At 44.3% G+C, this 27,697-nt stretch overlaps 1 protein-coding gene across 1 annotated transcript; it reads left to right on the forward strand.

Moving 5' to 3' along the window:
• On the forward strand, positions 1-27,165 carry kdr (kinase insert domain receptor (a type III receptor tyrosine kinase); the record flags this gene model as incomplete). Its single annotated transcript, XM_079220999.1, has 31 exons — positions 1-61; positions 763-856; positions 937-1,139; positions 2,748-2,869; positions 3,875-4,043; positions 5,082-5,221; positions 6,568-6,751; positions 7,691-7,802; positions 7,898-8,088; positions 8,184-8,340; positions 12,186-12,306; positions 13,023-13,134; positions 13,219-13,418; positions 14,289-14,457; positions 14,667-14,813; positions 14,900-15,031; positions 17,058-17,164; positions 17,488-17,623; positions 18,537-18,641; positions 18,732-18,845; positions 19,523-19,611; positions 20,450-20,618; positions 20,700-20,791; positions 20,885-21,007; positions 22,680-22,791; positions 22,868-22,967; positions 23,041-23,146; positions 23,284-23,429; positions 24,332-24,416; positions 26,348-26,427; positions 26,519-27,165. 31 exons carry the CDS (start codon positions 1-3, stop codon positions 26,730-26,732), a joined length of 4,092 nt encoding a protein of 1,363 aa, XP_079077125.1. The 3' UTR covers positions 26,733-27,165.
• Positions 27,166-27,697: the final 532 nt, after the last annotated feature.

The following is a 27,697-nucleotide window of genomic DNA, read 5'->3' on the forward strand; positions in this document are numbered from 1 at the left end:
ATGATGGCCGGCCACGTCGTTCCACTGCTGGGCATTATCCTCAGAATCACTTGTGTTGCTGGTGAGAGAATCAATCAAAACTTTATGCGAACTTAACTTCAGCTCAATAACAAACTGACGGAGTTTCACCATTTATTCTACCAGATTTCTGTCATTTAAATTTAAATTTCTCTCTCAATTGAATGTAGCTTCCAGTTGTGATTATTAAAGATAAATATCTCTTTGCTGAAGACTTTAATGAAGAGCTTCATACGTCTGATTTTTACTGTGAAAAGAAAAAGTTTTCTACTGTAATCCACTAACTTCTGCTCTGCTATGTAGAGAAAAGTGAGTAAATTGAACTCATTCTAACTCCACATAATCCCACTTTATGCTGTAATTCCCCCTTGGTGGGCCTATAAAGTGTTTTTCTCCCCCCACACAATACAAAGTGCTTTAGGGCCTCACAGGGAGGAGGTGGGGCGCCCGTATCCTCAGAAACAGGAACCCCACCTACGGGCCGCCCTGTGCCGGGCCATTGAGCCGACCCGGCCCATCTTCCCCTGCTTCCTGTTTTGACACAGCTCCGCCATTTTTTTTCCGTAGGAGTAGGAAAAAAATGTCCCTTGGTGGCCAGTTTCGAAATAAATAAATAAATATATACGTTTTGTGCTTTAAGGTCCTACCTTTGTGGTTTTTTCCATTAATCACATTTTTAATCGTGACCTCTGACCCCTTTATGTGTGTATTGTTTGTCATCACCGTGCTTGTTGACCCCTCCAGCCACCGAACTGCGGTTCACGTCTGATCCGCCGACGCTGAACGTCCACGGCGTTCACCGGATGAACCGATCCGACGACCTGGAGCTGACCTGCAGGTAACGGTGTAACCATTGGGTCCGTGCACTGACCCGTACGCACGCACAGAACTGACTCTGGGTCTGTGTCCGCGTGGCAGAGGGCGCCAGTACCTGAGGTGGACGACGCCGCCCACCAGCACCCGCCTCTCCACGGCGGACTGCAGCGGCTCGGGACTCTTCTGCAGCAGCCTGCGCATCTCCAACGCCACGGTGAACGAGACCGGCCGGTACCGGTGCTCCTACCGGGACCTGAAGGCGGAAGACGGCAAAACGGCGGCCGAGGCTTACGTGTTTGTCCACGGTACACAAACATATATATATATATATATATATATATATATATATATATATATATATATATATGTTTTACTATGAAAGAGGTCTAAGTGTTGTGTAAATACTGTGAAAAGTATTGAACCGTATTAAGAAACAAGCCGTCGGGATCACAAACACACTGCAAAACCCAATAAATTCAGAAAACTCAAAACTTTTCAGTTCACCAAAAGTCAATTAACCTAATTTTGTAAGTAAGCAATTATTAAAAATGATAATTCATTCAAACCTAAAAGTTTAGATTTGAGTGCAAAGTACTTAAAACCAGTAGAATATTTAACCTTTTTTTTTGCAAGCTAGCCAGCTGTCCACTAGATAGCTAGATAGCTAGCTAGCTAGCTAGCATGCTACAGAATTGTATTATTATTGTATAAATTCATATTTTATGAAGCAGGTCTAAATGTTGTATAAATATTGTGAAAGTAAGAAACTGTGCCTTTAAACAAGCCGGCGGGATAAAACAAAACAATAAGTTAAATTCAGAAAACGCAAAACTTTCAAAAGTCAATTCACCTAATTTTTTAAGTAAGCAATTATAAGAAATTATAAATCATATTTTTGTTCAAATTAAAGTGCACAGTACTTAAAAAGTTTTTTTTTTTGCAAGCTATCTAACTAGCCAGCTGTTCACTAGCTAGCTAGCTAGCATGCTAATTCCACCATGCTTTGATGCTACACTGGTTGCAGAAAAAGAGCCAAAGAAAGTTGTCGCCAGACGATAGCAATGTTCTTTTCTGCAGTGAAGAGTCGTTACTCCACAACTTGCCATAAGTCTGTTTAGTTTATGGAAATGTTGCTTCTACTCCTGTTCTTTAAGTATTTTTTTGGTAAACCCAAAACACAAGTATGAACTTACAGAAGACCTTCATGGAAAATAAGCTCAACACATTGAGGACAATGTATTGCTCCATAGACGGGGTCGCAGGAGATTATATGAGGACTGCCAAATAATTATGTAGAATTTCTTCCATTGACTTTTATTAAACGTTCATATCTGCAGTACACTTTTAAGCCACACGAGGGAGCCTGAATGTTCGTATAGTTGTAGCCTGCTTTCAACGTTGAATCTAATATGAAAGCCTAGCGTATAATTCTGTTTGTTCTAATGAGAAGAGGAAGAGAACGAGAGCCTGTTAAATCATTGATGAAGTTTTTAACAGGATATGTTTTAAATGACATATTCAGATAAGAAGTTGTGATTTAACAACTGTATATTTCTTCTAAATGGCTGGTTTACCGAATCAAGACAATATCAGATGATGTGGAAACGGCACGATATCCTCCTCACAATATCCATATACACAAGTTATTTTGTGAACTGGGTCAAGTTTTATCTTTTCAAGTTTGGGAAACGTCTCGCAGACGTCATTAAATTCTGTCACAATGTTCAGATTGTTGTGATCATTACTGCCAATAGTGACTTCAACCCGCCAAAATACTGTAAATCCCACAATTCCAGTCTCACAAAGGACGCGCTGCTAACTAACACAGTTTTATTCAAACACCCAATTATGGAGCCGAAGATCTGAGACGACGAATCCCAATTAAATCCCGTTGTCCGATGGTTTGATTCCAGATTACAAGGTTCCCTTCGTGCCGCCGGAGAAGGAGTACGAGGTGGTGTTCATCCGCGAGGGGGAGCGGGTGGTGATACCGTGCCGCGGCTCGGTGGAGGACCTCAACGTCACGCTCCACACTGTAAGCTCCTGTTCGCTCTCCTTACAGCAGAGCTGACGCCTCAGTTCAAAGCGGTTGCAGATTTTAAAAAAATACGAAAAAAGGTTGAAATCAAAGCAATAAACGCAGAGATATTTCTTTATTTTTGTCTCCTAAAACCACAACCGAATGAGGCTTTTAAGCTTTGTTTCTTTTTTCAAGCTTTAAAACGCTGAATTAAATCAACATGTCTGGTTGCTAAATGTTCGGTTGTCGGGTAGTTTTTAACAGGTGCTTCAGTTCAACGCGTTACTGTGTTAACTGGTGACTTTTGGTTGCTTTGTGGTAACTCACTTAACTGGTTGGTAGATAATACACCTGTTTAATCCTGGAAGCTAGTTTAGATTTAGTATTTAGGCTAAAATGCTGTTTTTTTAGTCGACAACAACTTCAAACGTTTTATTTTTAGTTGCTGAAAAGTCGTGAGTCAAAATGTTTTCTCTTTTATTTTGAAGTTTTTTCAAGATGCAATTCAAGATTACATTGAATATTTCAGTGAATCGAGTCGAGCAAAAACCATAGTTTATTCTTTTCAGTCACATCTGATTTTATCCACAAAAAAAAAATCACAATTCTACATTAAATCTTTCGAATAAAGCATCGTTAACATTTTGACCCTCGCTGTCTGATAATTGTCTTTGACCTCCGTGCTCCAGTTCTCGACAAAGGCTTTCTGTCAACTTGTTTCCAAGCCAAAGGCAACACAATGATGACTTCATCTGGGTGGTTTCTCCAGACTTTAGGAAGCTCGCAGATTAAACAGAGACTTTAGCGTTGAGTAAAACCAATGGAATCGAGACAAAGCGTGGTTTCAGGCTCACAAACTGAAATAAACAAGAGTTCCTCTATTTTTTTTTCATCTAATGTGGAGTTTTCTTATATTATCTTATTGACATATAGCCAGATAAAGGTGCTCAAAAATGTGCTAGTGTTTAGTTTTTTTTCAATTCTATATGTTCGAAATCAGTAAATGTCTGCGTCTGTCAGAAGTATCCCAACAAGGAGCTGCGCCCCGACGGGAAGGACTCCCTGTGGGACGCCAGGACGGGCTTCACGGTGCCCAGCCACCTGATCAGCTACGCCGGCGTCGTGTCCTGCCAGACGCGCATCGGAAACGAGACCTTCAAGTCGCCGCTCTACATCGTGGCCGTCGTCGGTAAGATGGGCAGAAAGAAGTAATCTGTGTGTTTTAAAGGCTGTCGAAAGGTCCTTTCAGATATTAGTCTGACCTGATATCTCCCTCTACGTTGCTTTTGCCACTTTAATCACATCTTTTGCACGATGAAGCTCGTTCCCCACCCACACCTGTCTTCCGCGACAGGACGCAGTTCCTCAAAAGGCCACCGGGACGTCTGAATACTTCGTAGAACAAGACTCCCAATCACCTCTCTAAATCAGGGGTGTCAAACTCATTTTAGTTAAGGGGCACCATGGTGCCGGACCAGTAAAATCATAGCATAATAACGACAATATTTCTCTATGTTTAAATCATTGGTTTATTACTATTTTAAGGTCTTTCTACAATCAACTAGAAACATAAAGACCACAAATTCAGACGTCAGCCCACTGTTTACCTGCCTGGGCTCTCCTCTGCAGATTCCCTCGCAGTTGGGCAATATATTTAGTAATGTCAGTTGTGCAATCAATTGTGACTGTGGCTCAATGGTTAGCATGTCTGTCTTACAATCAGAAGACCATTGGTTCGAGCCTTGGTTTAGCTATTTTTTTCTTCATATGTTTACGTATGTTTGTAAAGTGACGCGAAAAAACGTCCGTCCACATACGAGTCAATTTTAGCTTTCGCCATAGAACCAAATGTCAAGTGTGTAGAAATAAAGCAATATTTTTAGCTGTTGCTTTGCTGCCGTTTACTATTTATTAATAAGGCCAAAAGATAATTAGCTCGCTGAACATGCTCTTCTTCTTTGGTATCTGTCTTTTATTTTTGCCGTTCTAGTGTGGAAGGAGAACATTTTGTAAAACGGACACAATTTTATTTAAAAACGTAAAGGAAAATATCTGTTTTTCAAAAATGCTGTTTTTTTTTTTGCTTGTGTCGGTGTGAGAGGGTGAAAGACTTGGTGGAGCACTGGGCGAGCGAGGAAAAGCACCACCAGAGAGAGAGAGAGTCTGTAGTCGCTGGAGAACAATAGGCCGTCGACTGACCGCCGTGTCGTCCCTCCCTTTTCCGCAGGATACAAGATCTACGAACTCACCGTGACCCCCACGCAGCTCCGGCTCTCTGCGGGCGAGCGGCTGGTGCTCGGCTGCATGGCCAAAACCGAGCTCAACGTGGGCATCGAGTTCAACTGGACGCACTCCGGTCAGGCCCTGGTCAGTGCCGACGCTTTACATGCGACAGACACGGTGCTTTCAATTCCCAGACAGACGCTGAATCTCATTTCCTGGTGTTCCTCACTTCCTGCTTTCAGGAATCCTTTAGTTTATCTTTTAAAGTGCAGAGGTGACCCGGTGTGTTTTTGATGAAAAGAGCGTTGAGAAGAACGTTCAGTAGTTCAGATCCTACCTAACTTTATTGGATCAAAACATATCGGGATATGGAATTAGTATGCAGATGCGACAGTAAAAAATAAACAAAACAACACTTTTTTTTTTGATCCACGGCAAAATGTGATCCGGAAGGTAAAGCCAATCCTGAAGTGTCTTGAACCTGCATTCTCTCTCCTGACCACCAGGGGGTGACTCCTCTGGTTGTATAGAAGTCTATGCTTCATGTGTTAAAGCTGCATTCTCTCTCCTGACCACCAGGGGGTGACTCCTCTGGTTGTATAGAAGTATATGCTTCATGTGTTAAAGCTGCATTCTCAATCCTGACCACCAGGGGGCGACTCCCCTGGTTGTATAGAAGTATATACTTCATGTGTTAAAGCTGCATTCTCTCTACTGATCATAAGGGGGCGACTCCTCTGGTTGTATAGAAGTATATGCTTCATGTGTTAAAGCTGCATTCTCTCTCCTGACCACCAGGGGGCGACTCCACTGGTTGTATAGAAGTATATGCTTCATGTGTTAAAGCTGCATTCTCAATCCTGACCACCAGGGGTCGACTCCTCTGGTTGTTTAGAAGTATATACGTCATGTGTTAAAGCTGCATTCTCTTTTCTGCCCACCAGGGGGCGACTCCCCTGGTTGTATAGAAGTATATACTTCATGTGTTAAAGCTGTATTCTCTCTCCTGACCACCAGGGGGCGACTCCACTGGTTGTATAGAAGTCTATGCTTCATGTGTTAAAGCTGCATTCTCTCTCCTGACCACCAGGGGGTGACTCCTCTGGTTGTATAGAAGTATATGCTTCATGTGTTAAAGCTGCATTCTCAATCCTGACCACCAGGGGGCGACTCCCCTGGTTGTATAGAAGTATATACTTCATGTGTTAAAGCTGCATTCTCTCTACTGATCATAAGGGGGCGACTCCTCTGGTTGTATAGAAGTATATGCTTCATGTGTTAAAGCTGCATTCTCTCTCCTGACCACCAGGGGGCGACTCCACTGGTTGTATAGAAGTATATGCTTCATGTGTTAAAGCTGCATTCTCAATCCTGACCATCAGGGGGCGACTCCTCTGGTTGTATAGAAGTATATGCTTCATGTGTCATAGCTGCATTTTCTCTCTCTCTCTCTCTCTCTCTCTCTCTCCCTCCCTCTCTCTCTCTCTCAGACCTCGGTGAACAACTCGAGGCCGAGTCACGCGACGCCCCACAAGAAGAAGCTGTGGAACTCCCTGGAGTTGTCCAACACGCTCACGGTGGAGAACGTGACCGTCGGTCACACCGGAGAATACACCTGCACCGCCTCCAGCGGGAAGATGGAGAGAAGCGCCTCGGCTTCCCTCAAGGTGTTTGGTAGGTGACCTGAAGAAAAACTCATCCTTTCACCTCATCCGCTGTTTACAGCCATGAGCGCTGTCACTCAGCCTGACATGCAGTGTGTTGTATGTTTACATATTCGAATGCGATATAAAGACATGACAGTATGATTACTAGTAGGTTGGAGTGCTGACGTCATACTGTGAATACAGAGAACTCCCATTCAGGTGGAACTGCTTTTATTTCAAGAGTTTTTCACTTTACTTTTTTCCAGAAAGTGTTTTATCTTTCATTGTATTGTCTGGATTATGGAGCCCCAGAATGGAAAGTAATGTAGTGCAATCAAAGATATAGAGCGTCAATTAATAAATAGATAGGTAATTAAAATGGATTGTAAAAAGAAATAAAGCTTTGTAGTTTTCCTTCAATCTCCAATTACTTTTTATTTTATATTTTAATCTTCTACTTATTCCTCAACAGCTTTTCTTTTTCACCCTTTCTTTTTTTGGTCTATGACGGCGTATAAGAGTTGTTGTTGGTAAAAAATAAAATTAAAAAAAGAACAATGTTCAAAGAAATTAAGGAGCCGGGTAGAGATGGGTAATATTCAGAGAAAAAAACATAACAGTTATAGATTTGTGAGAAAGAATAAAAGTACAAATTGACAAGAATACACATGCAAGTGTTTTTGTTTGTCCCTTTTTTTCTCACAAATTCAGGATTTAATAATCTGAGATAATCTTCATGTTATTCTCTCATTAATCCCTCCCGGTTTCCATATTTTTTACTCATTTGTTTGACCTATAATGGCTCTAATTCACCGTCTTTATCTATTCCCTTTTTTTAAACCAACAAAACGTTTCCAGCATGCACATCCAGAGCAAATTTCATCGCTTCCTTGAATCTTGAAATATTGAAGATTTGTGTTGCTGACGACATTTTGTGACTCTCTCTCTCTTTTGTGTGTGTTTCCAGAGAAGCCCTTCATCGACATTAAAGAGCCGATGAAGGTGTGGGAGGTCAACGTGGGGGATCAGACGTCCATCCCTGTCAAGTACGCCGCCTACCCGGCGCCCGACTCCAGGTGGTACGTTCCCCCGCGTGGATCGATGCGTTCTTATCGTGACCTCTTATCGTGACCTCTGATGCTCAGATACGTTACGCCGCACTCTGTCCGCCCAGGTTGAAGAACGGCCTCCCGCTGAGGGAGGATTACCGGGTGAAAGTGAGGAGCGACGCGAGGAGCGACGTGAAAAGCGACACCCTCGTCCTCCGCGGGGTCACAGAAATGGATGCTGGGAATTACACGATGATCCTGACCAATAAGAACACCAGAGAGGAGCAGAGGCGCTCCTTCCAGCTGCTGGTCAACGGCACGTCTCCCCTGTTCTCGTTCCTGTTTTGTCCTTAACGCCGTTTGTCGGGACGGTGGTGTTAACTCTGAGGACCTTCTTCTTCTCCCACACAGTGCCTCCTCACATCATCGAGAACGAGGTGGCGATGGACACCGACGTGTACCCGTACGGCAGCAGCCCCACCCTGAGGTGCACCGCTCGGGGGTTCCCCACGCCCGCTCACATCCAGTGGCAGTGGATTCCCAAAGAGGACTGTCCGGAGGTTTTCCTGTAAGTCCTTTCAACGAGGAATGGCTGCTTTCGTGATGTTGACAAAAAACACAAGAAGAGACAATGAGAGCGGATCAGTGATTCATGCTCTTCACAATGTCCCCGTTTAACCCTCTGGGGGAGGGGGGGACTGAGCGATTGTTATATAAAACTGCTGTATTTGGATGTAGTGAACAGTCAACCTTTGCAGAGAGAATGTTCACATATTGAGCTATGATTTGTGTTAGAGAATGTTCACATATTGAATGTTCACATATTGAGCTATGATTTGTGTTAGAGAATGTTCACATATTGAATGTTCACATATTGTGTTATGATTTGGGTTAGAGAATGTTCACATATTGAATGTTCACATATTGAGCTATGATTTGGGTTAGAGAATGTTCACATATTGAGCTATGATTTGGGTTAGAGAATGTTCACATATTGTGTTATGATTTGGGTTAGAATTGGACCTTATAGCTCAGTGTTTTTCAACCTTTTTTACAATAAAAAAATCCTGCGGCACACCAATAACCCAAAAAGTTACAAAATCTCACTTTGTAGGATAATACCACATATATGCTGACAATTTGTCTCTTGATTTGTTGATATTTACTCAGTGTGAAACCTGGGCCTGTTTGGATGAACACAGAGCTGATATCCGCAGAAACACAAAGCTTTTCTTCAACAGCTCTCAGTCTCTCTCAGTTTTTAGCTTTTATAGCAGCTATTCTTTAAAAAAAGCTCACACGGATATGTTGTGGAGAATAGGAGTAATGTGGAAATTGGTCTGTTTATAAGAATGGGGAACTTTTTGGCAACAACAGTCAACCAGAAACTGCCCAAAGGTAGATCAGCAAAGCTCAGCTTTAAACCACGGTCCTTTCTCAGTTCAGTTTGTTCCTCCTGCTCATCGAAGTCATGACCATTGCACTGTTTGTTGGGACCATTGCACTGTTTGTTGGGACCATGGCGCTGTTTGTTGGGACCATTGCGCTGTTTGTTGGGACCATTGCACTGTTTGTTGGGACCATTGCGCTGTTTGTTGGGACCATTGCACTGTTTGTTGGGACCATGGCGCTGTTTGTTGGGACCATTGCACTGTTTGTTGGGACCATTGCGCTGTTTGTTGGGACCATTGCGCTGTTTGTTGGGACCATTGCACTGTTTGTTGGGACCATTGCACTGTTTGTTAGGACCATTACGCTGTTTGTTGGGACCATTGCGCTGTTTGTTGGGACCATTGCGCTGTTTGTTGGGACCATGACTTGGTTTGTTGGGACCATTGCGCTGTTTGTTGGGACCATGGCTTGGTTTGTTGGGACCATGGCGGTGTTTGTTGGGACCATGGCGCTATTTGTTGGGACCATTGCGCTGTTTGTTGGGACCATGGCTCTGTTTGTTGGGACCATTGCGCTGTTTGTTGGGACCATGGCTCGGTTTGTTGGGACCATGGCTCGGTTTGTTGAGACAATGGCTCTGTTTGTTGGGACCATGGCTTGGTTTGTTGGTACCATGGCGCTGTTTGTTGGGACCATGGCGCTGTTTGTTGGGACCATGGCGCTGTTTGTTGGGACCATGGCTTGGTTTGTTGGGACCATGGCGGTGTTTGTTGGGACGATGGCGCTATTTGTTGGGACCATTGCGCTGTTTGTTGGGACCATGGCTTGGTTTGTTGGGACCATGGCGGTGTTTGTTGGGACGATGGCGCTATTTGTTGGGACCATTGCGCTGTTTGTTGGGACCATGGCTCTGTTTGTTGGGACCATTGCGCTGTTTGTTGGGACCATGGCTCGGTTTGTTGGGACCATGGCTCGGTTTGTTGAGACAATGGCTCTGTTTGTTGGGACCATGGCTTGGTTTGTTGGTACCATGGCTTGGTTTGTTGGGACCATGGCGCTGTTTGTTGGGACCATGGTTCTGTTTGTTGGGACCATTGCGCTGTTTGTTGGGACCATGGTTCTGTTTGTTGGGACCATGGCGCTGTTTGTTGGGACCATGGTTCTGTTTGTTGGGACCATGGCTCTGTTTGTTGGGACCATTGCACTGTTTGTTGGGACCATTGCGCTGTTTGTTGGGACCATTGCGCTGTTTGTTGGGACCATTGCACTGTTTGTTGGGACCATTGCACTGTTTGTTAGGACCATTACGCTGTTTGTTGGGACCATTGCGCTGTTTGTTGGGACCATTGCGCTGTTTGTTGGGACCATGACTTGGTTTGTTGGGACCATTGCGCTGTTTGTTGGGACCATGGCTTGGTTTGTTGGGACCATGGCGGTGTTTGTTGGGACCATGGCGCTATTTGTTGGGACCATTGCGCTGTTTGTTGGGACCATGGCTCTGTTTGTTGGGACCATTGCGCTGTTTGTTGGGACCATGGCTCGGTTTGTTGGGACCATGGCTCGGTTTGTTGAGACAATGGCTCTGTTTGTTGGGACCATGGCTTGGTTTGTTGGTACCATGGCGCTGTTTGTTGAGACCATGGCGCTGTTTGTTGGGACCATGGCGCTGTTTGTTGGGACCATGGCTTGGTTTGTTGGGACCATGGCGGTGTTTGTTGGGACGATGGCGCTATTTGTTGGGACCATTGCGCTGTTTGTTGGGACCATGGCTTGGTTTGTTGGGACCATGGCGGTGTTTGTTGGGACGATGGCGCTATTTGTTGGGACCATTGCGCTGTTTGTTGGGACCATGGCTCTGTTTGTTGGGACCATTGCGCTGTTTGTTGGGACCATGGCTCGGTTTGTTGGGACCATGGCTCGGTTTGTTGAGACAATGGCTCTGTTTGTTGGGACCATGGCTTGGTTTGTTGGTACCATGGCTTGGTTTGTTGGGACCATGGCGCTGTTTGTTGGGACCATGGTTCTGTTTGTTGGGACCATTGCGCTGTTTGTTGGGACCATGGTTCTGTTTGTTGGGACCATGGCGCTGTTTGTTGGGACCATGGTTCTGTTTGTTGGGACCATGGCGCTGTTTGTTGGGACCATGGTTCTGTTTGTTGGGACCATGGCTTGGTTTGTTGGGACCATGCTTTTTTTCTAGGCGGACCTGAAATCTTTTCATTGTTTTCTGTGTGTCATCTTCATTTACTTTTAACCAGTAACATATAGACTGATATTTACACATCTGAACAAAATCTCACATGTGTACCTTTTATTATAACACCAACATTATTCAAATAGCCCTAGTGGTTGCACCCTTTTCAGTTTGGGTATGACATTTTCGAGGAAAGGGCCTAAAAGTAGGTTGGTTTTTACAAGGTTAAGAAGGACGTCAGTTATTCTCAGACTCTGAATGTTGGTTACTGACTTTGTTCAATCTGAGATCAGTTACAGACCTCAGGTGTGTCGTTCTTTGACGCGTGTTGATAGAAAAGGAGGAGGCGCGTGTGAATGTCTTTGTCCACAGAAGACCATCAGCAGGTTTCCTTATCTCCTGTCTCCACATCGGAGCACTTCCTCAGTCCGGCTCTACGTTTCCTGTTGTTCCCGCCGTGCTCCCTGTAAAAAAAAAAGAAAAAGAGTAAAAAAGCTCTTCTTCCTGCTGAAGCTGCGTCTTTTCCCCCCCTCGTTAGAATTTTCTCAATTTGACAATAAACTACACTTCCTTGTTCTTTTTGATGGACAGTTTGTCTCTGCCTCAACGAAAAACAAGTTGCATAACAGCAATAACAGAAAATGAAAATGAAAAACATGAGAAAAACACGTACGCGACCGTAATGGTGAAAGTCACAGTTCTCCATTTGTGAATGTTCAAATGCGTTTAGAAAAACAACAATGCACCTGCACGGACATTTACTGCAGCTTCTGTGAGGACGTTTCTGAAGGTGCGTCACCTGGTTTCTGTTTGTTTTGGTCCAAAAGGTCAGGGGTCTTAAAGTTTGAGGAGCAGCAACCGGCGTGCACGGGCTGGAGGGATATCAGCAACAGCACCGGTCACCGCCCGGTGGAGCGGATTGTGACCGACGGCGAGCACGCCCAGAAGGTAACTAGTTCCCTTTGATCACTCCACCTTCTCCCTGCTGCCATTGTAAAAAATAAATAAATTTCTCAAGAAATAAAAGCCTCAATTATTAAGTTTGGAATGAATAAATATGCACAGAAATAGAAAAAAATAATAAATTATAATTATAATAATTGTTTCATTCATTTATTTTAAATTGATTATTTTCCAATGTATTACAACTTTTGTTTCATTATTATTTCATTTTTCAAATTAACCCCCATATTTCTCTCTTCATCATTTATTTTTATTGAGCCATTTATTTTATTATTTATAGATGTATTTATTTATTAAGCCACTTATGTATTTATTGAGCCATGTATTTAATTATTTATTGAGACATTTATTTAATTATTTATTTATTGAGACATTTATTTAATTATTACATTATTTATTTATTGAGACATTTATTTAATTATTACATTATTTATTTATTGAGACATTTATTTAATTATTAAATAATTTATAGATGTATTTATTTATTGAGACATGTATTTCATTATTACATTATTTATTTACTGAGACATTTATTTAATTATTTATAGATTTTTTTATTTTCTTATTTATTGAGACATTTATTTGAATTTTAATTTATGTATTATAATGCCAGCTTTATTCCACCATGATAATCCTCACTTCAACAGTTGCACTATGTTTAACGAGTATAATCACAAACAATATGAAATGCATTTCCCTAGAGAACCGTGAGCTCGTTGAAGATCCAGAAGGCCGAGGGCCACGCCCTCTACCGATGCACGGCGGCCAACAAAGTGGGCGAGGATTCACGCATCATCGTCTTCCACGTCACACGTGAGCACGTTTTCTTTTATTTGGCTTCTTTCCGTACTCGCGATCCTCTCGGTTCTCACCTGCGCTTCCCTCCGTGGCCTGCAGGCGGCCTGGAGGTGAGCGTGTCTCCGCCCGCCGGGCCCTTGGAGGAGGACCACGTGGTTCTGCGCTGCAAGGCGGACATGCTCCTCTACGGGAACCTGACCTGGTTCGGCGTGACCAACGTGTCGGAGTCGGAGCAGATCTCTCCGGTGCAGCCGTGTCGCCCGTGGTGGAACGTGACGGCACTCAGGGACGACTTTCAGGTACTATTTACATTTTTATGCTATTTTCATACTTTCTACTCCACTGCATTTGTAATTTTTACTCCGTATCTTGTGTCTAGCTATAGGTGTACTTTTTTAGTCCTACATTGGGATATGATTGTGTGACAGCAGCAAGTTGTAAATTACAATAATCACATATCAACACTAGAGCTATATATATATGTAGAATACACGCTGTACGGAATATAATAGAATACCTTAAGTACATCAAACTACAACATCTAGAATAAAACATGAAATATTGTAAACATTCAACGTAAGCTTTCAAATTTGTGGCAGATTTGGGGTTTTAAATGTAACGGGGTAGCATTGACTCAACAAGGCTCTTTTTTTCGCCGCCAAGTGACGCAACAATGTTGCATGAAAACGTTTGATCGCAACGAAGAAGTTTTCTGAATCAGAATCAGAAACCGTTTATTTGCCAGGAATGTTTACACAAACAATGATTTTTTTTCTTGCCGGAAGGCAAGAAACATTAGACATGAGACGTTAGACGAGACAATCAACGACAACAACAACAAAAACAACAACAACAACAACAACAACAACACCTTCAAAGGACTCAAATGGCACATTCAATAGAAAATGTCTGTCTTCCTGTTGGGTTTTGTTGTAACTCTAAGAGGCTGTTTTTTTGCATGAAACCCCAAAAATCTGAATATTTCCTCCATGTCTGATGCTTATGCAAAATTTCACATAAATAATTATAATCCAATACTATAACATATATTATTCTGCATAATGAATATTTGTAAGTATATTTTGAATAGAGGACTTCTACTTCATTTGCTGGTATTTCTACTTTTACTTATATCTGAATACTTCCACCGTCGCTCCTGTTCATTGCAGCGGAGCCCCCCGTCCCGTGTGGCGCTGTCCAGCCTGCAGGGCACCAACGTGGCCCTGGAGCTGTCGCTGCCCAACGCGTCCCATCGGGATGAAGGCCTGTACGCCTGTCAGGTGGAGAACATCATGACTCGGGCGAAAACCTGCCTGCTGCACCGTCTTTCTCTCAAAGGTGAGAGAAATCTACAATTCCCTTTTCTTTTTAAAAATATCGAGACACATCGAGTCACTTCTGTTCATTGTTTGCCAAAAAAGGCTCGATGGCGACGATGCTTGATTATTTCATTGTTCCTCACAATTTAAACTGATCCTTTCGGATATTTTTACGAGAAAATATTTTCACAATAGTCAACAAAAACTGATATATTTTTTTACTTCTAGGTCTTGAGGCTGCAAGGATCCTTAATAATTTAACCGACCAAAAAGCCAACGTGAGCGCGACCATCAGCCTCCTGTGTGACGCTGCCGGGACGCCGAACCCCACGGTGGTGTGGACCAAAAACAACCACACCGTGGTGGAGGGCTCAGGTGAGTCGCTGCACGGCTTCTCAATGAACACTGACTGCTCCACGAGTTGTTGCAGCGATTTACCAGACAGCGTGTGTTGCTTTCAGGCGTGATTCTGAGCGAGCACAACCACATCCTGACCATTCAGCGGGTGAAGAAGGAGGACAGCGGCCTGTACGCCTGCACGGCGTGCAACGGCCGCGGCTGTGACACCGTACAGGCCTATTTGACGACTGAAGGTCAGTCCCTCCCCGAATCACAACCCTTCTACATGGGCGCAAGACCCCTGGCAGGATTTGCCTTTTTTGTCTGTCTGTGTCTCTTTGTAGTCACTCTGCGTCTCTTTGTAGTTGTTTTGTGTCTCTTTGTAGTTGTTTTGTGTCTCTTTGTAGTCTGTCTGTGTCTCTTTGTAGTTGTCTTGTGTGTCTTTGTAGTTGTTTTGTGTCTCTTTGTAGTCACTCTTTGTAGTTGTTTTGTGTCTCTTTGTAGTCTGTCTGTGTCTCTTTGTAGTCACTCTGCGTCTCTTTGTAGTTGTTTTGTGTCTCTTTGTAGTCTGTCCGTGTCTCTTTGTAGTCACTCTGCGTCTTTGTAGTTGTTTTGTGTCTCTTTGTAGTCATCTTGTGTCTCTTTGTGGTTGTTTTGTGTCTCTTTGTAGTCATCTTGTGTCTCTTTGTAGTTGTTCTGTGTCTCTTTGTGGTTGTTTTGTATCTCTTTGTAGTCATCTTGTGTCTCTTTGTAGTTGTTCTGTGTCTCTTTGTAGTTGTTTTGTGTCTCTTTGTAGTTGTTTTGTGTCTCTTTGTAGTTGTTTTGTGTCTCTTTGTAGTTGTTTTGTGTCTCTTTGTAGTCACTCTGTGTCTCTTTATCGTCACTATGCTTCTCCTTTTAGTTGTTTTGTGTCTCTTTGTAGTCGTTCCGTGTCTCTTTGTAGTTGTTTGGTGTCTCTTTGTGGTTGTTCTGTGTGTCTTTGTATCCACTCTGTGTCTCTGTACTCGTTTAGCTTTTCTCTGTACTTCTTGTGTCTCTTTGAAGTTGTTTTGTCATTTTTTTGTGAATTTGCATCTCTTCGGAGATATTTACTAGCTCTAGAGTACATTTACCGATACACAACACTAGCATTGTGAACGCTCACTTTAAAACAGAGGGCCCGAGGGGCCCCGGACCCCTCTGAGCCCCTGGACCTGTGCCCAGTAGGCCAGTCCTGTAAACCATCCATGGCCGATGAAGAGAATATTGTTCATAGTTCATGTGAGATATCCAGCCTTAACCTTCTTGACAATCCTCACAAAGGCTGTGTATTTATACCTCGCCTCAAGGCTTCACCACTTCATATCACACGTGACCTTTTTTTGATATCAAAGATGTAGAGTAAGAATAACTTTGCTTCCGCATGAGGAAGTCGGCCCAGTTAGCCCACATCCTCCTCGCGGTTTCCAAAATCCAAAACAATGAGCAGAGAGAGCCGGACAAAGGGAGAGGCCGGGCCCTTGCTCTAATGTCCACGGCCACAAACAAACAAACGCTCTAACTAGAACCAGGGCCTACGTGACCCGGACCCCGCCAGCAGAATGCAGACCCAGTTAGACCGAGGACAACAAGAACATCTTGCATGCATGAGAGGCAGTTTCTACAGAGCAGCAAGCGAGAGGTTTTTTGGGGGCGAGAACGATGGTTGAATCTCATATATGGCGTTATCATATCAATAACACTGTGCCTGAGTCACACCATCGGCCATTTTTACTCTACGTTCCATTTTTGTAATGCAACTATTGAATTTTTTTTTAAGTAATTTTTTTACAAGACATTTCAATATTTCGGACTGCCCTCCTTTCGACAACAGGATACGAAATCCCACTCCTTCCCCTTTTCTGACCCAATCTCTCCCCCTAATAGTTTCCGTCCAGCCTCTCAGCTGAATGGCCGCTACGTTACTCACTGCGGCTCCAAAAAGGGCTTTTCCATCGTTGTCGTTGGCAGTAATTGTTCTTGCTGACTCCTGAACATTTGTTATGACTAGATAAAATATCAGCTTGCTTACAGTCCAGATTCCAACAGTCTCCTTCCTCCAACCCAAACACACACACACACACACACACATTCATGTGTACACGCCAAAGACAATGAAAACTTCTGAACTTCACGCACTGACATTTTAATTCGACGTTCCACTGCGACTGTCTCACGTTCCTCCCTGAGGAAGTTATCAAATAAGTCTCCTGATCAGTGCAAAGAAAAGACGCATCACGTTGTTGTGTTAATTCATTCTAGGTGCCGAGGAAAAGACGAACGTGGAGCTGATCGTTCCCATCGGGTCGGTGGTCATCGCCATGTTCTTCTGGTTACTGATCGTCTTCGTCATCCGTGGAAGAAAGAGAGTAAGAACTTCCTCTTCCTCGTCCTCCCTTTGCCGCACTACATACATCCTTCCTTTCTTGGATTTTCCCTCCTGTTAAACAAAATAAAATACAGCTTAAAGTCAGAGATACCAAGTGCACACACACACACACTGTGAGGGTGTGTGACTGATTGGAAGTGACTGGTTTGGCTCTCGATGGCCGCTCTCCTTTGTGTCCAGGAACAACGGGGTCACTTTCTGCTCCCATAAGTCACGTAGACCATCAGCACTGATTTGCTGTTCGACTTTTTTCAATCATTAATTCAGTTTTCCTTCCCTCTCTTATCTCGGCCACGGTTTCAGCCACGTGGGGAGGATCTGAAGACGGGCTACCTGTCCATGATCCTGGACGCGGAGGACATGCCCATGGACGAGCAGTGCGAGAGGCTAACGTACGACGCTAACAAGTGGGAGTTCCCCCGGGACAGGCTGAAGCTAGGTGAGACTGCTGAAGGCCGCAAGGTGGCATAGCGAGGAAGGAGTCAAGCAAGCATCTGCTTCCTCGCCTTGAACGAGATCCTGCAAGTGTCCAGCTCAGACAGTTAGGAGTTTAAATAAAGGTCACATTGCATTATGCTGAAATAGAGATACATTAACATGTAAGTTAATGCAAAGATGTGAATGGACGCGAGTAGACGCACAATCTCCCTCATTGAAAATATGAAATATTTTGATTTTGATCAAGAAATGTGCGTTCCGCTGTGTCGCAAAAGACTCCCAGTGTTGAGATTCTCCTCCTGTCATCACTGATGTCCCAACATTGTTGAATCAGAGAAGGAGGAAAACAATATTGTAGCCCAGCAATCGATGGATCCAGACTCCATCCAGAAAACAAACATTTTAAAAGTTGTTTGCTTGTGTAGAGAACAAAGCATGAATTCAGACTTTTTACAAAATCGGCATCATTTAATCTGTTTATTACAATTACCGTAAAAGTTGGGTTACAAGCCGCTCCTACCTCCGGTCAGTGTCCCCGCTGTAGCAAGCTAGGAGCAATGCTAGCTAGCGCTGCTGCTAGCTCTCCGCTGCTGCTAGCTCTCCGCTGCTGCTGCTACTGCCCGCGTCCCTTCTGCCCAAGTCGGGTGTCGACCCGGGGCTGGTCCCGCTACCTTCGGTGGTTGTCGGGGAGCTAGCGGATGAGCTAGCGGAAGTTAGCGGGGACCTAGCAGAGCGCTAGCATGAGCGCTAGCTGGCTACAGCAGGGAGCAAACGGGGACACTGACCGAAGGTAGTAGCGGCTTGTAACCCGACTTTTACGGTACAAACATAGTTTATTTTGGGTTCATACAGCCGTAGTAAAGGGTGCATCTGACGCTGTAATTCGTGTCTTCGTGATGTCCTTCATTAAAAAGGTGACCCGCTGGGACGAGGAGCGTTCGGTCAGGTGGTCGAAGCGGCCGCCTTCGGCATCGAGAAAGCCACAACATGCACCACCGTCGCAGTCAAGATGCTCAAGGGTGAGTGTGCTTCTTCCTCCCTTTTTCTCTCCACGCGAACAAAAACAACCTCCAAACACAGGAAGTTGAAGTCGTCTCTCTGCGTTACAGAGGGAGCCACGTCGAGTGAATACCGCGCCTTGATGTCAGAGCTGAAGATTCTCATTCATATTGGACATTATCTCAACGTCGTCAACCTGCTGGGAGCCTGCACGAAGCCTGGAGGTGAGCAAGGGCCTAGCTGTCTGCATGCTCTACTGACCACCAGGGGGCGACTCCTCTGGTTGTATAGAAGTCTATGCTTCATGTGTAAAAGTTGTCCACTAACATCGATAGAATAACCAGCAGATATGAGAAGGAACTTATACAATATACTTCAATATAGTTCGGCAGGCATGATGTATATTTGTAGTCCAAGAAGTGGTTTTGTGGTTTTTTTCCAACAGGAAGCCAATGGGATTCATCCATTGGATTTTGTATTATTGACTATAGAAAATAATCTCTGTGGCAAACAAACGCCATCGAGATAATCTTCTTAAAAGAAGACCACTTTTATGAATTTTGGGCGACTCCTCTGGTTGTATAGAAGTCTATGCTTCATGTGTTGAAGCTGCATTCTCTCTCCTGACCACCAGGGGTCGACTCCTCTGGTTGTATAGAAGTCTATATAAATGACTCTACTTCTCTCTTGATTTATTCCCTCAGTAAACATTGTAAACATGAGTTTATGTCTCAATCTCTGGTTTCAAGACTATTTCTTAAATCATTCTTTGGGGCTAACACATGTTCCCTGGCCTTATTATAGTTTTTCTTCTTCTCTCTCTCGTCTGATCTTGCTATGTAAAGCTCTGAGGCGTCTTACTTTGACCCTTGACCTCTTCGCTCCTCCCCTCGATCCTTAGGGCCCCTGATGGTGATCGTGGAGTACTGCAAACACGGAAACCTCTCCAGCTACCTGAAGAGCAAGCGTGGAGAGTACAGCCCCTACAAGGTGAATGTAACCACAGACCACGACACGCTGATGCTCTCCAACGCCGACCCACAGACGACCAACCGATATTCTCCCAAACTGTAGGAGGCAGTGTCTCAAAAACAGCATTATTTCATAGAAGAATAGAACAAATTGAATTGTTTACAAAACAATAAACATTATTCTTCTTTTACTACAGTATGTGAAATTTTAACAGCAGGAATTTTTGGCAATCTGGCTGTCGCTGGGATTTTTCCTTGAGTCATACAGATGCGTGTACTTTTCACTTCGGCCACTAGAGGGTCCGCCCATCTCAGTTTACAGCAGCCTTCAAAGAATACACAGCAAGTGACATAAATAGTTCAATCCTGTTCGATCTGATTTGTACTCTAGTTGTAGTTTTCAGAACACGTTCGTATAGTTTGTAATTTTATATATATATATACATGAAAATGTATATGCATTGTATTCTATTCTTTATTCTTCTGCCTCGTAAAGCACTTTGTAATTGCTGATCGTTTTGAATTAACCTTTACTATTATTATCAACTACACAAGACGTGTTTATTAAGAGATCAAACCTTCATTGTACAACATGAGGCCAACAGTCTCCAATCTAAATACATATTGATTAAAATATCAACAAAACACGGTGTTTGCCAATCGGCTCTTCAATCAGGTGACAGCCGGGCATTTCCCATCATGCCCCGGGTCTTTGTTGACCACGGCATCGAACCGGACACACTTCATGCGTTGTTAATTATTAATGTCAATAAATGAAGCTTCACATGCAGTGAGATCCGTACGAACGAAACCCGAATACATCACCATTCTGTGTGTTCCCCCCTCGGGGTCAACAGAGGAAGCGGGTGGACAGCCAGAAGTGGGCGTCTGCCGACGAGGATTTGTCCGAAGGGGATCTGGGCTTGGGGCAGATTGCCCAGCTGGACATCTGCACGGGAACGGCCGTCTGCTCTCGAGCCGGAGACCGGGCTTCGGCTTCGGGCGGCAACGTGGACGCGCAGGAAGGTGGGGAAGACGAAAGCAGACGCACTAACTCTCACAACTAACGATGTTCAAATGATTTAAAAATGCATCCTGTGACCGCAGAGAGCTCAGACGAGGACCATCTGACCATGGAGGACCTGATCTGCTACAGCTTCCAGGTGGCGAAAGGCATGGAGTTCCTGGCCTCCCGCAAGGTGAGCCTGCAAAGATCCAGACGTCCGTGTGAACGCAGGACGTCCACGACCTGAGAACATGATCTCTCCCTTTGGTTCCCCTTCGCTCCGCAGTGCATCCACAGAGATCTGGCAGCCAGAAACATCCTGCTGTCAGAGAACAACGTGGTGAAGATCTGCGACTTCGGCCTCGCCAGAGACGTCTACAAAGACCCCGACTACGTCCGCAAGGGAGACGTGAGTCGCCCAACACGTGTGATCAGTCGCTGCGTTTCCACCAAGAGGTTCCTGCTGTTTTTGTCCCGGTGTAACAGGCCATAGTAAATGAGCAGACTAAACCCGGGATTAAAGGGGCGGAGGCTAGATTATACCCGGGTATATTATGGCCTAGGCCAATACTAACGTTGTTATTATTAGTCAAATTTCAACTTCATGACACAACAAAAATGACCCAAAAAAACTGACTACTACTGACTGTAGCCTGTCAGGCAATAACGAGCGTCACAACCCTTCACTGGCTAGCTAACGTTAGCTAACTATCAAGATTACCTGACATTAGATTTAAGGTATTTTTATTGTCATATGCACAAATTACAGACAGTTATTTTGCTCCTAACACACAGAATTAGAATAAACTTAAGGTAAAAAATAAATATAGATAAGGCGCAAAATATGATAACAGTATTTCACAATCAGTGTATAAAGTGCACTATGCATTAATACAAATATACACCCAGGGGTATACTCTGGCCTTTTCTCACTGCAACGACATTAACTGATGAAATGCAGAAGAGGAAAATGAAACCAAGCGTCTGTCTCCCAGTAAATCTTCTGTTGGTGATGCTTATTTATTTGTGCTTTACAACCTAACCACCGTGAAATCTTCTCATGTCACGCTGTCTGTCTCTCTTCTAGACGCTCTCCCTTTCAGCGTGATCTCCTTTTTCTCTTTTATTCAAAATGAGCCAGCAAAACCTAACTTTACTCTGAAGGCTGTCAAAGAGAAAAGCAAACCCCTCATTTTTAAAATGGTCCAAAATCGAAAAAAAGAGTACCGTAAAAGTCGTGTTACAAGCCGCTCCTACCTCCGGTCAGTGTCCCTGCTGTAGCAAGCTAGGAGCTAGCTCGCGCTGCTGCTAGCTAGCGCTGCTGCTGCTGCTGCTAGCTAGCGCTGCTGCTGCTGCTAGCTAGCGCTGCTGCTGCTACTGCCCGCGTCCCCTCTGCCCAAGTCGGGTGTCGAGCCTGGTCCCGCTACCTTTGGTGGTTTTCAGAGAGCTAGCGGAAGTTAGCGGGGAAATAACGGAGCACTAGCAGGAGCGCCAGCAGGCTACAGCAGGGAGCTAACGGGGACACTGACAAAAGGTAGTAGTGGCTCAAAACCCGACTTTTACGGTACTTGCTTGACTTAGGAATGAAATGGTGAATGGGTAGAAGCAAACAGGAATCACTGCAAACAGACCATAAAGCAGGTTTGCCTCAGGGCGGGGCTACACGGTGATTGACAGGTCTCTGACCACAGCGTTGTGTTTTCTTCTGACAACTTTAACTCTTCCACAGTGAGTTTTTCACTTCATGAAAGTTTATTTTCACATTTGAATTGCCTAAAAATGACTTTTATTTGCAAAAATAAAAATAAAATATAATAAAAATAAAAATAAAATAACATAAAAATAAAATAAATATAAAATGGCGACCACCAAAATGCCGAACTCAAGGTTCCAAACCCGCAGTCTGCAAACCAAAGGGTGACGTTGCGATGACTACGTCTACTTCTTATTGAGTCTGTGGGTAAAACTTGATTTAGAATCTGGTCCCTGCAGTCGAAACGCAGTGACCTTTAAGAGGTTCCTCGTCACTGGGGAAAGTTCCCCAAAAAAGGAAGTTCACGTCCTCTTCCTCTTCCTCACAGGCTCGTCTCCCTCTGAAGTGGATGGCTCCGGAGACCATCTTCGACCGGGTGTACACCACTCAAAGTGACGTCTGGTCTTTTGGAGTTCTTCTGTGGGAGATCTTTTCTCTGGGTAAGTAATCTACCGCCGCACACGGCACCACACGCATAAAGGATCACCTGCAGCTTCGCCTCTCGTCTCCCTGCAGGGGCGTCTCCCTATCCGGGCGTTTGCATCGACGAGCTGTTCTGCAGGCGGCTGAAGGAGGGAACCAGGATGAGATCCCCGGACTACGCCACCACCGAGATGTGAGTGCATGCAGGGTTACGCTCGGTAAATGTGACGCTCGCTCCAAAGGCTCAACGTCCGTTTTGATCACAGGTACCAGACCATGTTGGACTGCTGGCTGGAGCGTCCCACAGACAGGCCCACGTTCGCAGAGCTGGTGGAGCATCTGGGCGACCTGCTGCAGTTGAGCGCCCAACAGGTGCGTCCAACATTTAAACTCCATCACATACTGGATGACTTCCTGGCAACGTCTCTCATTCCATGTCTTTTACTGTAATATTGTTTTGAACAACACATTGCAACCAGAAAGCTGATACTAGTACTTTTGGTCCCCAGGATGGGAAGGACTACATCCCTCTGACGGCCGGCAGCGAGGCGGGAGGATCTCCCGTGACCCCTGACCCCAGGAACCCCTACAACAGGCCGCAGAGCGGGGAAACCCTGGAGGCTGAGCTCCACTACGACAACCCGCCGTCCCTCGGGTCAGAACGAGATCTCTCTTTCACCCTCGATGCGTTAAAAAAAAGCGGCGCAGGAATACGACAAATTCATGGAGAGAATTAGCGCCATTAACGCGTTTTGTTTTCGGCCCTCGATCCATTATTTTATACTTGCGCAAGACACTTTTAACAACAAATTGTTTCCCGTTCTGCATTACATGAAGATAAAAGCATCAGCTAAATGTAATGTAATGTAATACAGTTATCGGACCCGAACGCCAACATATAACTTTACTGGGCTTTTCGCATAATATGTAAACACATTGATAAAAACGCTCCCCCATTTTGGAGTAAACGGCAGCAAAGCTAACGGGAGCTCGAGTCACATGACTTTAACTCGGGTGACAAATTTGATGACTTTAGACTCAACAGAAATCAAGAAGGACTTGCAACTCCACTTGGATTTTATTTTAGCACTGATGACTTATGACTTCACTTGGACTTGAGCCTTGAACATATTTTATATTACCCCAAAGATTAAAAAGCAGGTCATTTAAAACAAATCAACTAACAGTAACGTTATTTATTTCCAGCAACATCGACATTATCCAAGAGAGAGAACCATGAAAACTTTACGTTACTCAAAAAATTACACCAAAGATTATTTGTGTGTGGAAATAAAACAAGAAAAGAAATTGCAGAATTCAGAGACTTAAAGAGCAAAACATTGAATGAAAGGCACATTTAGACTTTTTGGGACTTGAAACTCAAAGTTTAAGACTTGGAACGTGACTTTCAACGGTCAAACGTGTATTTCTGCAGCCGGAAATCTGTAAAAAATCGTGGTAGTGCTGGAAATATAATTGCATTAATGTGTGTGCACTTCATGAATGAAATGAAATGAAATGAAATGAAATGACTCGATCCCGTCTTCCTCTGTGCAGACCGGCGGGGCCGAGCGAGCGGGTCGGCCGTCCCGTCAGCCTGAAGACGTTCGAGGACGTCCCGGCAGCACGCAGCCGCGTCGTGGTGAGCGGCAACACACACACATCATATACATTATGAATCCATGAATGTATGAGACTTTTTGAAGACAAAAACAATATACTTAAAATACTGTTTGTATACTCAATATACTTAAAAAAGTCACTCAAATTAAATAAAAACTACATCATTATTTTGATTAACTGACTCAATTTTAGATTACGTAACGTAAAATAAGGCAATGGTCAATTAATCTGTTCGTCAATTAGTGAACGGATCACCAAGTATTTAGAGAGTCGATTGATCAATAAGTCAATTAGTTGATTGACAGACAATCGATACTAAAAACTTTATAACTGATTAATAGTTTTAGTCATGTTCAGTCATAGCTGAACTATTGTTTGTTGTAAGGATTTATTGTTCACTATTTTCTGAACAAGCTAGACACAAAATGATAAATTGATTGATAGAAAAATGTATCGGCAGATGAATTGTAAGTGATAATAAACTGCAAAAACACAAAGTCTGTCCAAGAATACTCGTCAAAATATCTCATGGAACTTAAGACACAATCACAACGTTTCAGTGAGATATGGAGACTTTTTAAGCTTTTACATGTCTTAAAGAAAACGTCATCACTGGAACACCAGTCCTCCTTATTGGAGGAGACGTGAAGTCATGTGACCTGGTGGAGTTCCTCTATAGCATGAAGTCATGTGACCTGGTGGAGTTCCTCTATAACATGAAGTCATGTGACCTGGTGAAGTTCCTCTATAGCGTTAAGTCATGTGACCTGGTGGAGTTCCTCTATAACATGAGGTCATGTGACCTGGTGGAGTTCCTCTATAGCATGAAGTCATGTGACCTGGTGGAGTTCCTCTATAGCATGAAGTCATGTGACCTGGTGGAGTTCCTCTATAACATGAAGTCATGTGACCTGGTGGAGTTCCTCTATAACATGAAGTCATGTGACCTGGTGGAGTTCCTCTATAGACGAACATGAAGTCATGTGACCTGGTGGAGTTCCTCTATAGCGTTAAGTCATGTGACCTGGTGGAGTTCCTCTATAATATGAAGTCATGTGACCTGGTGAAGTTCCTCTATAGACGAACATGAAGTCATGTGACCTGGTGGAGTTCCTCTATAGCGTTAAGTCATGTGACCTGGTGGAGTTCCTCTATAACATGAAGTCATGTGACCTGGTGGAGTTCCTCTATAGACGAACATGAAGTCATGTGACCTGGTGGAGTTCCTCTATAATATGAAGTCATGTGACCTGGTGAAGTTCCTCTATAGACGAACATGAAGTCATGTGACCTGGTGGAGTTCCTCTATAGCGTTAAGTCATGTGACCTGGTGGAGTTCCTCTATAACATGAAGTCATGTGACCTGGTGAAGTTCCTCTATAGCGTTAAGTCATGTGACCTGGTGAAGTTCCTCTATAACATGAAGTCATGTGACCTGGTGGAGTTCCTCTATAGCATGAAGTCATGTGACCTGGTGAAGTTCCTCTATAGCGTTAAGTCATGTGACCTGGTGAAGTTCCTCTATAGCGTTAAGTCATGTGACCTGGTGAAGTTCCTCTATAGCGTTAAGTCATGTGACCTGGTGGAGTTCCTCTATAACATGAAGTCATGTGACCTGGTGGAGTTCCTCTATAACATGAAGTCATGTGACCTGGTGGAGTTCCTCTATAACATGAGGTCATGTGACCTGGTGGAGTTCCTCTATAGCATGAAGTCATGTGACCTGGTGGAGTTCTTCTATAACATGAAGTCATGTGACCTGGTGGAGTTCCTCTATAACATGAGGTCATGTGACCTGGTGGAGTTCCTCTATAGCGTTAAGTCATGTGACCTGGTGGAGTTCCTCTATAGACTAACATGAAGTCATGTGACCTTAAAAACAAAACAAAGGGTGGACTCTCTGTACGCACCGACCGTCAGTGTCCATATAAATTGTTCGTGTTTCTCCAGGAGGGCCACAGCGGGATGTGCTTCTCCCCTGAGGAGGTGAAGGGTTTGAACCAGCAGCTCTCCACGACGCCCACCTTCAGGTGAGCGCTTCGCCTCGTAACCACCGATCACCTCGTGATCTGTTGCCTTCCTGTGTGTTTTCATGGTTGTTGTTTGCTTCCCTTCCTCCAGCCAGCTGCTGCGCTTCAAGAGTAAAGAGTCTCTGGCCTCGGAGTCGTCCAATCAGACGAGCGGCTACCAGTCGGGGTACCACTCCGACGACGCGGACCCCATCTACGCCAACGAGGAGGCCATCATGAAGCACAACATGCTGAAGAAGCCTCCGCCGCCCAAGACGCCGGACAAATTCAACGCGGAGATCCGCTACAGCACGCCGCCTGTCTGACCCCGCCTCCTGACCCCGCCCCTTGGCCCCGCCCCCTCCCAGAGTCTTTTCACTGCACGTCCCACAGGTGTTACGCTCTCAGAACAATGAGGGTCGGGATGAAGGTCGTGCGATGAGTCTGTGAGCCGAAAGGAATGCTTTCATGTTTACTCAGCGAGTAAAAGGTCGGGACTCGAGGACACGCCCACTTCCTGGCGCGCAATCCACCCAACTTCCTCTCGGGCAGGAAATGACATCTGCAACTTTTAAGATAATTGGGTCTATTTTATGTTTATTGCGTTGGCACACATTGAATGTCCGGTTTAAAGGAGGCAGTTCTCTCACATCCATCCAGACAAATGTCACATTTGTACAGGTTTTTCTTTTGCGCGGATATAACTTTACAGTATTTTATTGAAAATGTATCACTAATACATGTAACTAGTTTTATAAAATAAAAAAATACACACAGATTAAGACCAAGCTCTTGTCTCTCGTATTCCTTCCAAAACATTGATAATCAATGAATCCAGACAACTCTCCTTTCCTTTTCCCTGAGTCCAACGCAAGGAAAACACTACTTTCTGAGCGTGTGTGTGTGTGTGTGTGTGTGTGTGTGTGTGTGTGTGTGTGTGTGGGAACAATGCACCCCAACCTTGAGTATTTTCTCAGCTGTATTCAGCTCACAATGCCCTTAACACTGCAGGCCGAGGCCAGCGACAACCAGTATGGAGACCAACAAAGTAAAGGGTCTTTTATAAAGTGAGTTCTAGAGCTGAGGAGTAAAAAAAGAAACGCACAAAAAGGATTCTGGATCGGTCATCGCGTGTGAGACAGATCCTCTCGACAGGTGCCGTGTGGATGTCTTCTTGTCTGAAGCAGTAAATGTTTGCACTGCGTCGTCTTGAGTGAACTTCTGTTTGAGGATTATGTCAACACATAGTTCAGCTGGTATGACCTTGAAATCTGGCAGAAAACTGTATTTG

The sequence above is a fragment of the Taurulus bubalis genome, assembly GCF_910589615.1.
Source record: "Taurulus bubalis genome assembly, chromosome: 7".
In the NCBI taxonomy this organism is placed as follows: domain Eukaryota; kingdom Metazoa; phylum Chordata; class Actinopteri; order Perciformes; family Cottidae; genus Taurulus; species Taurulus bubalis.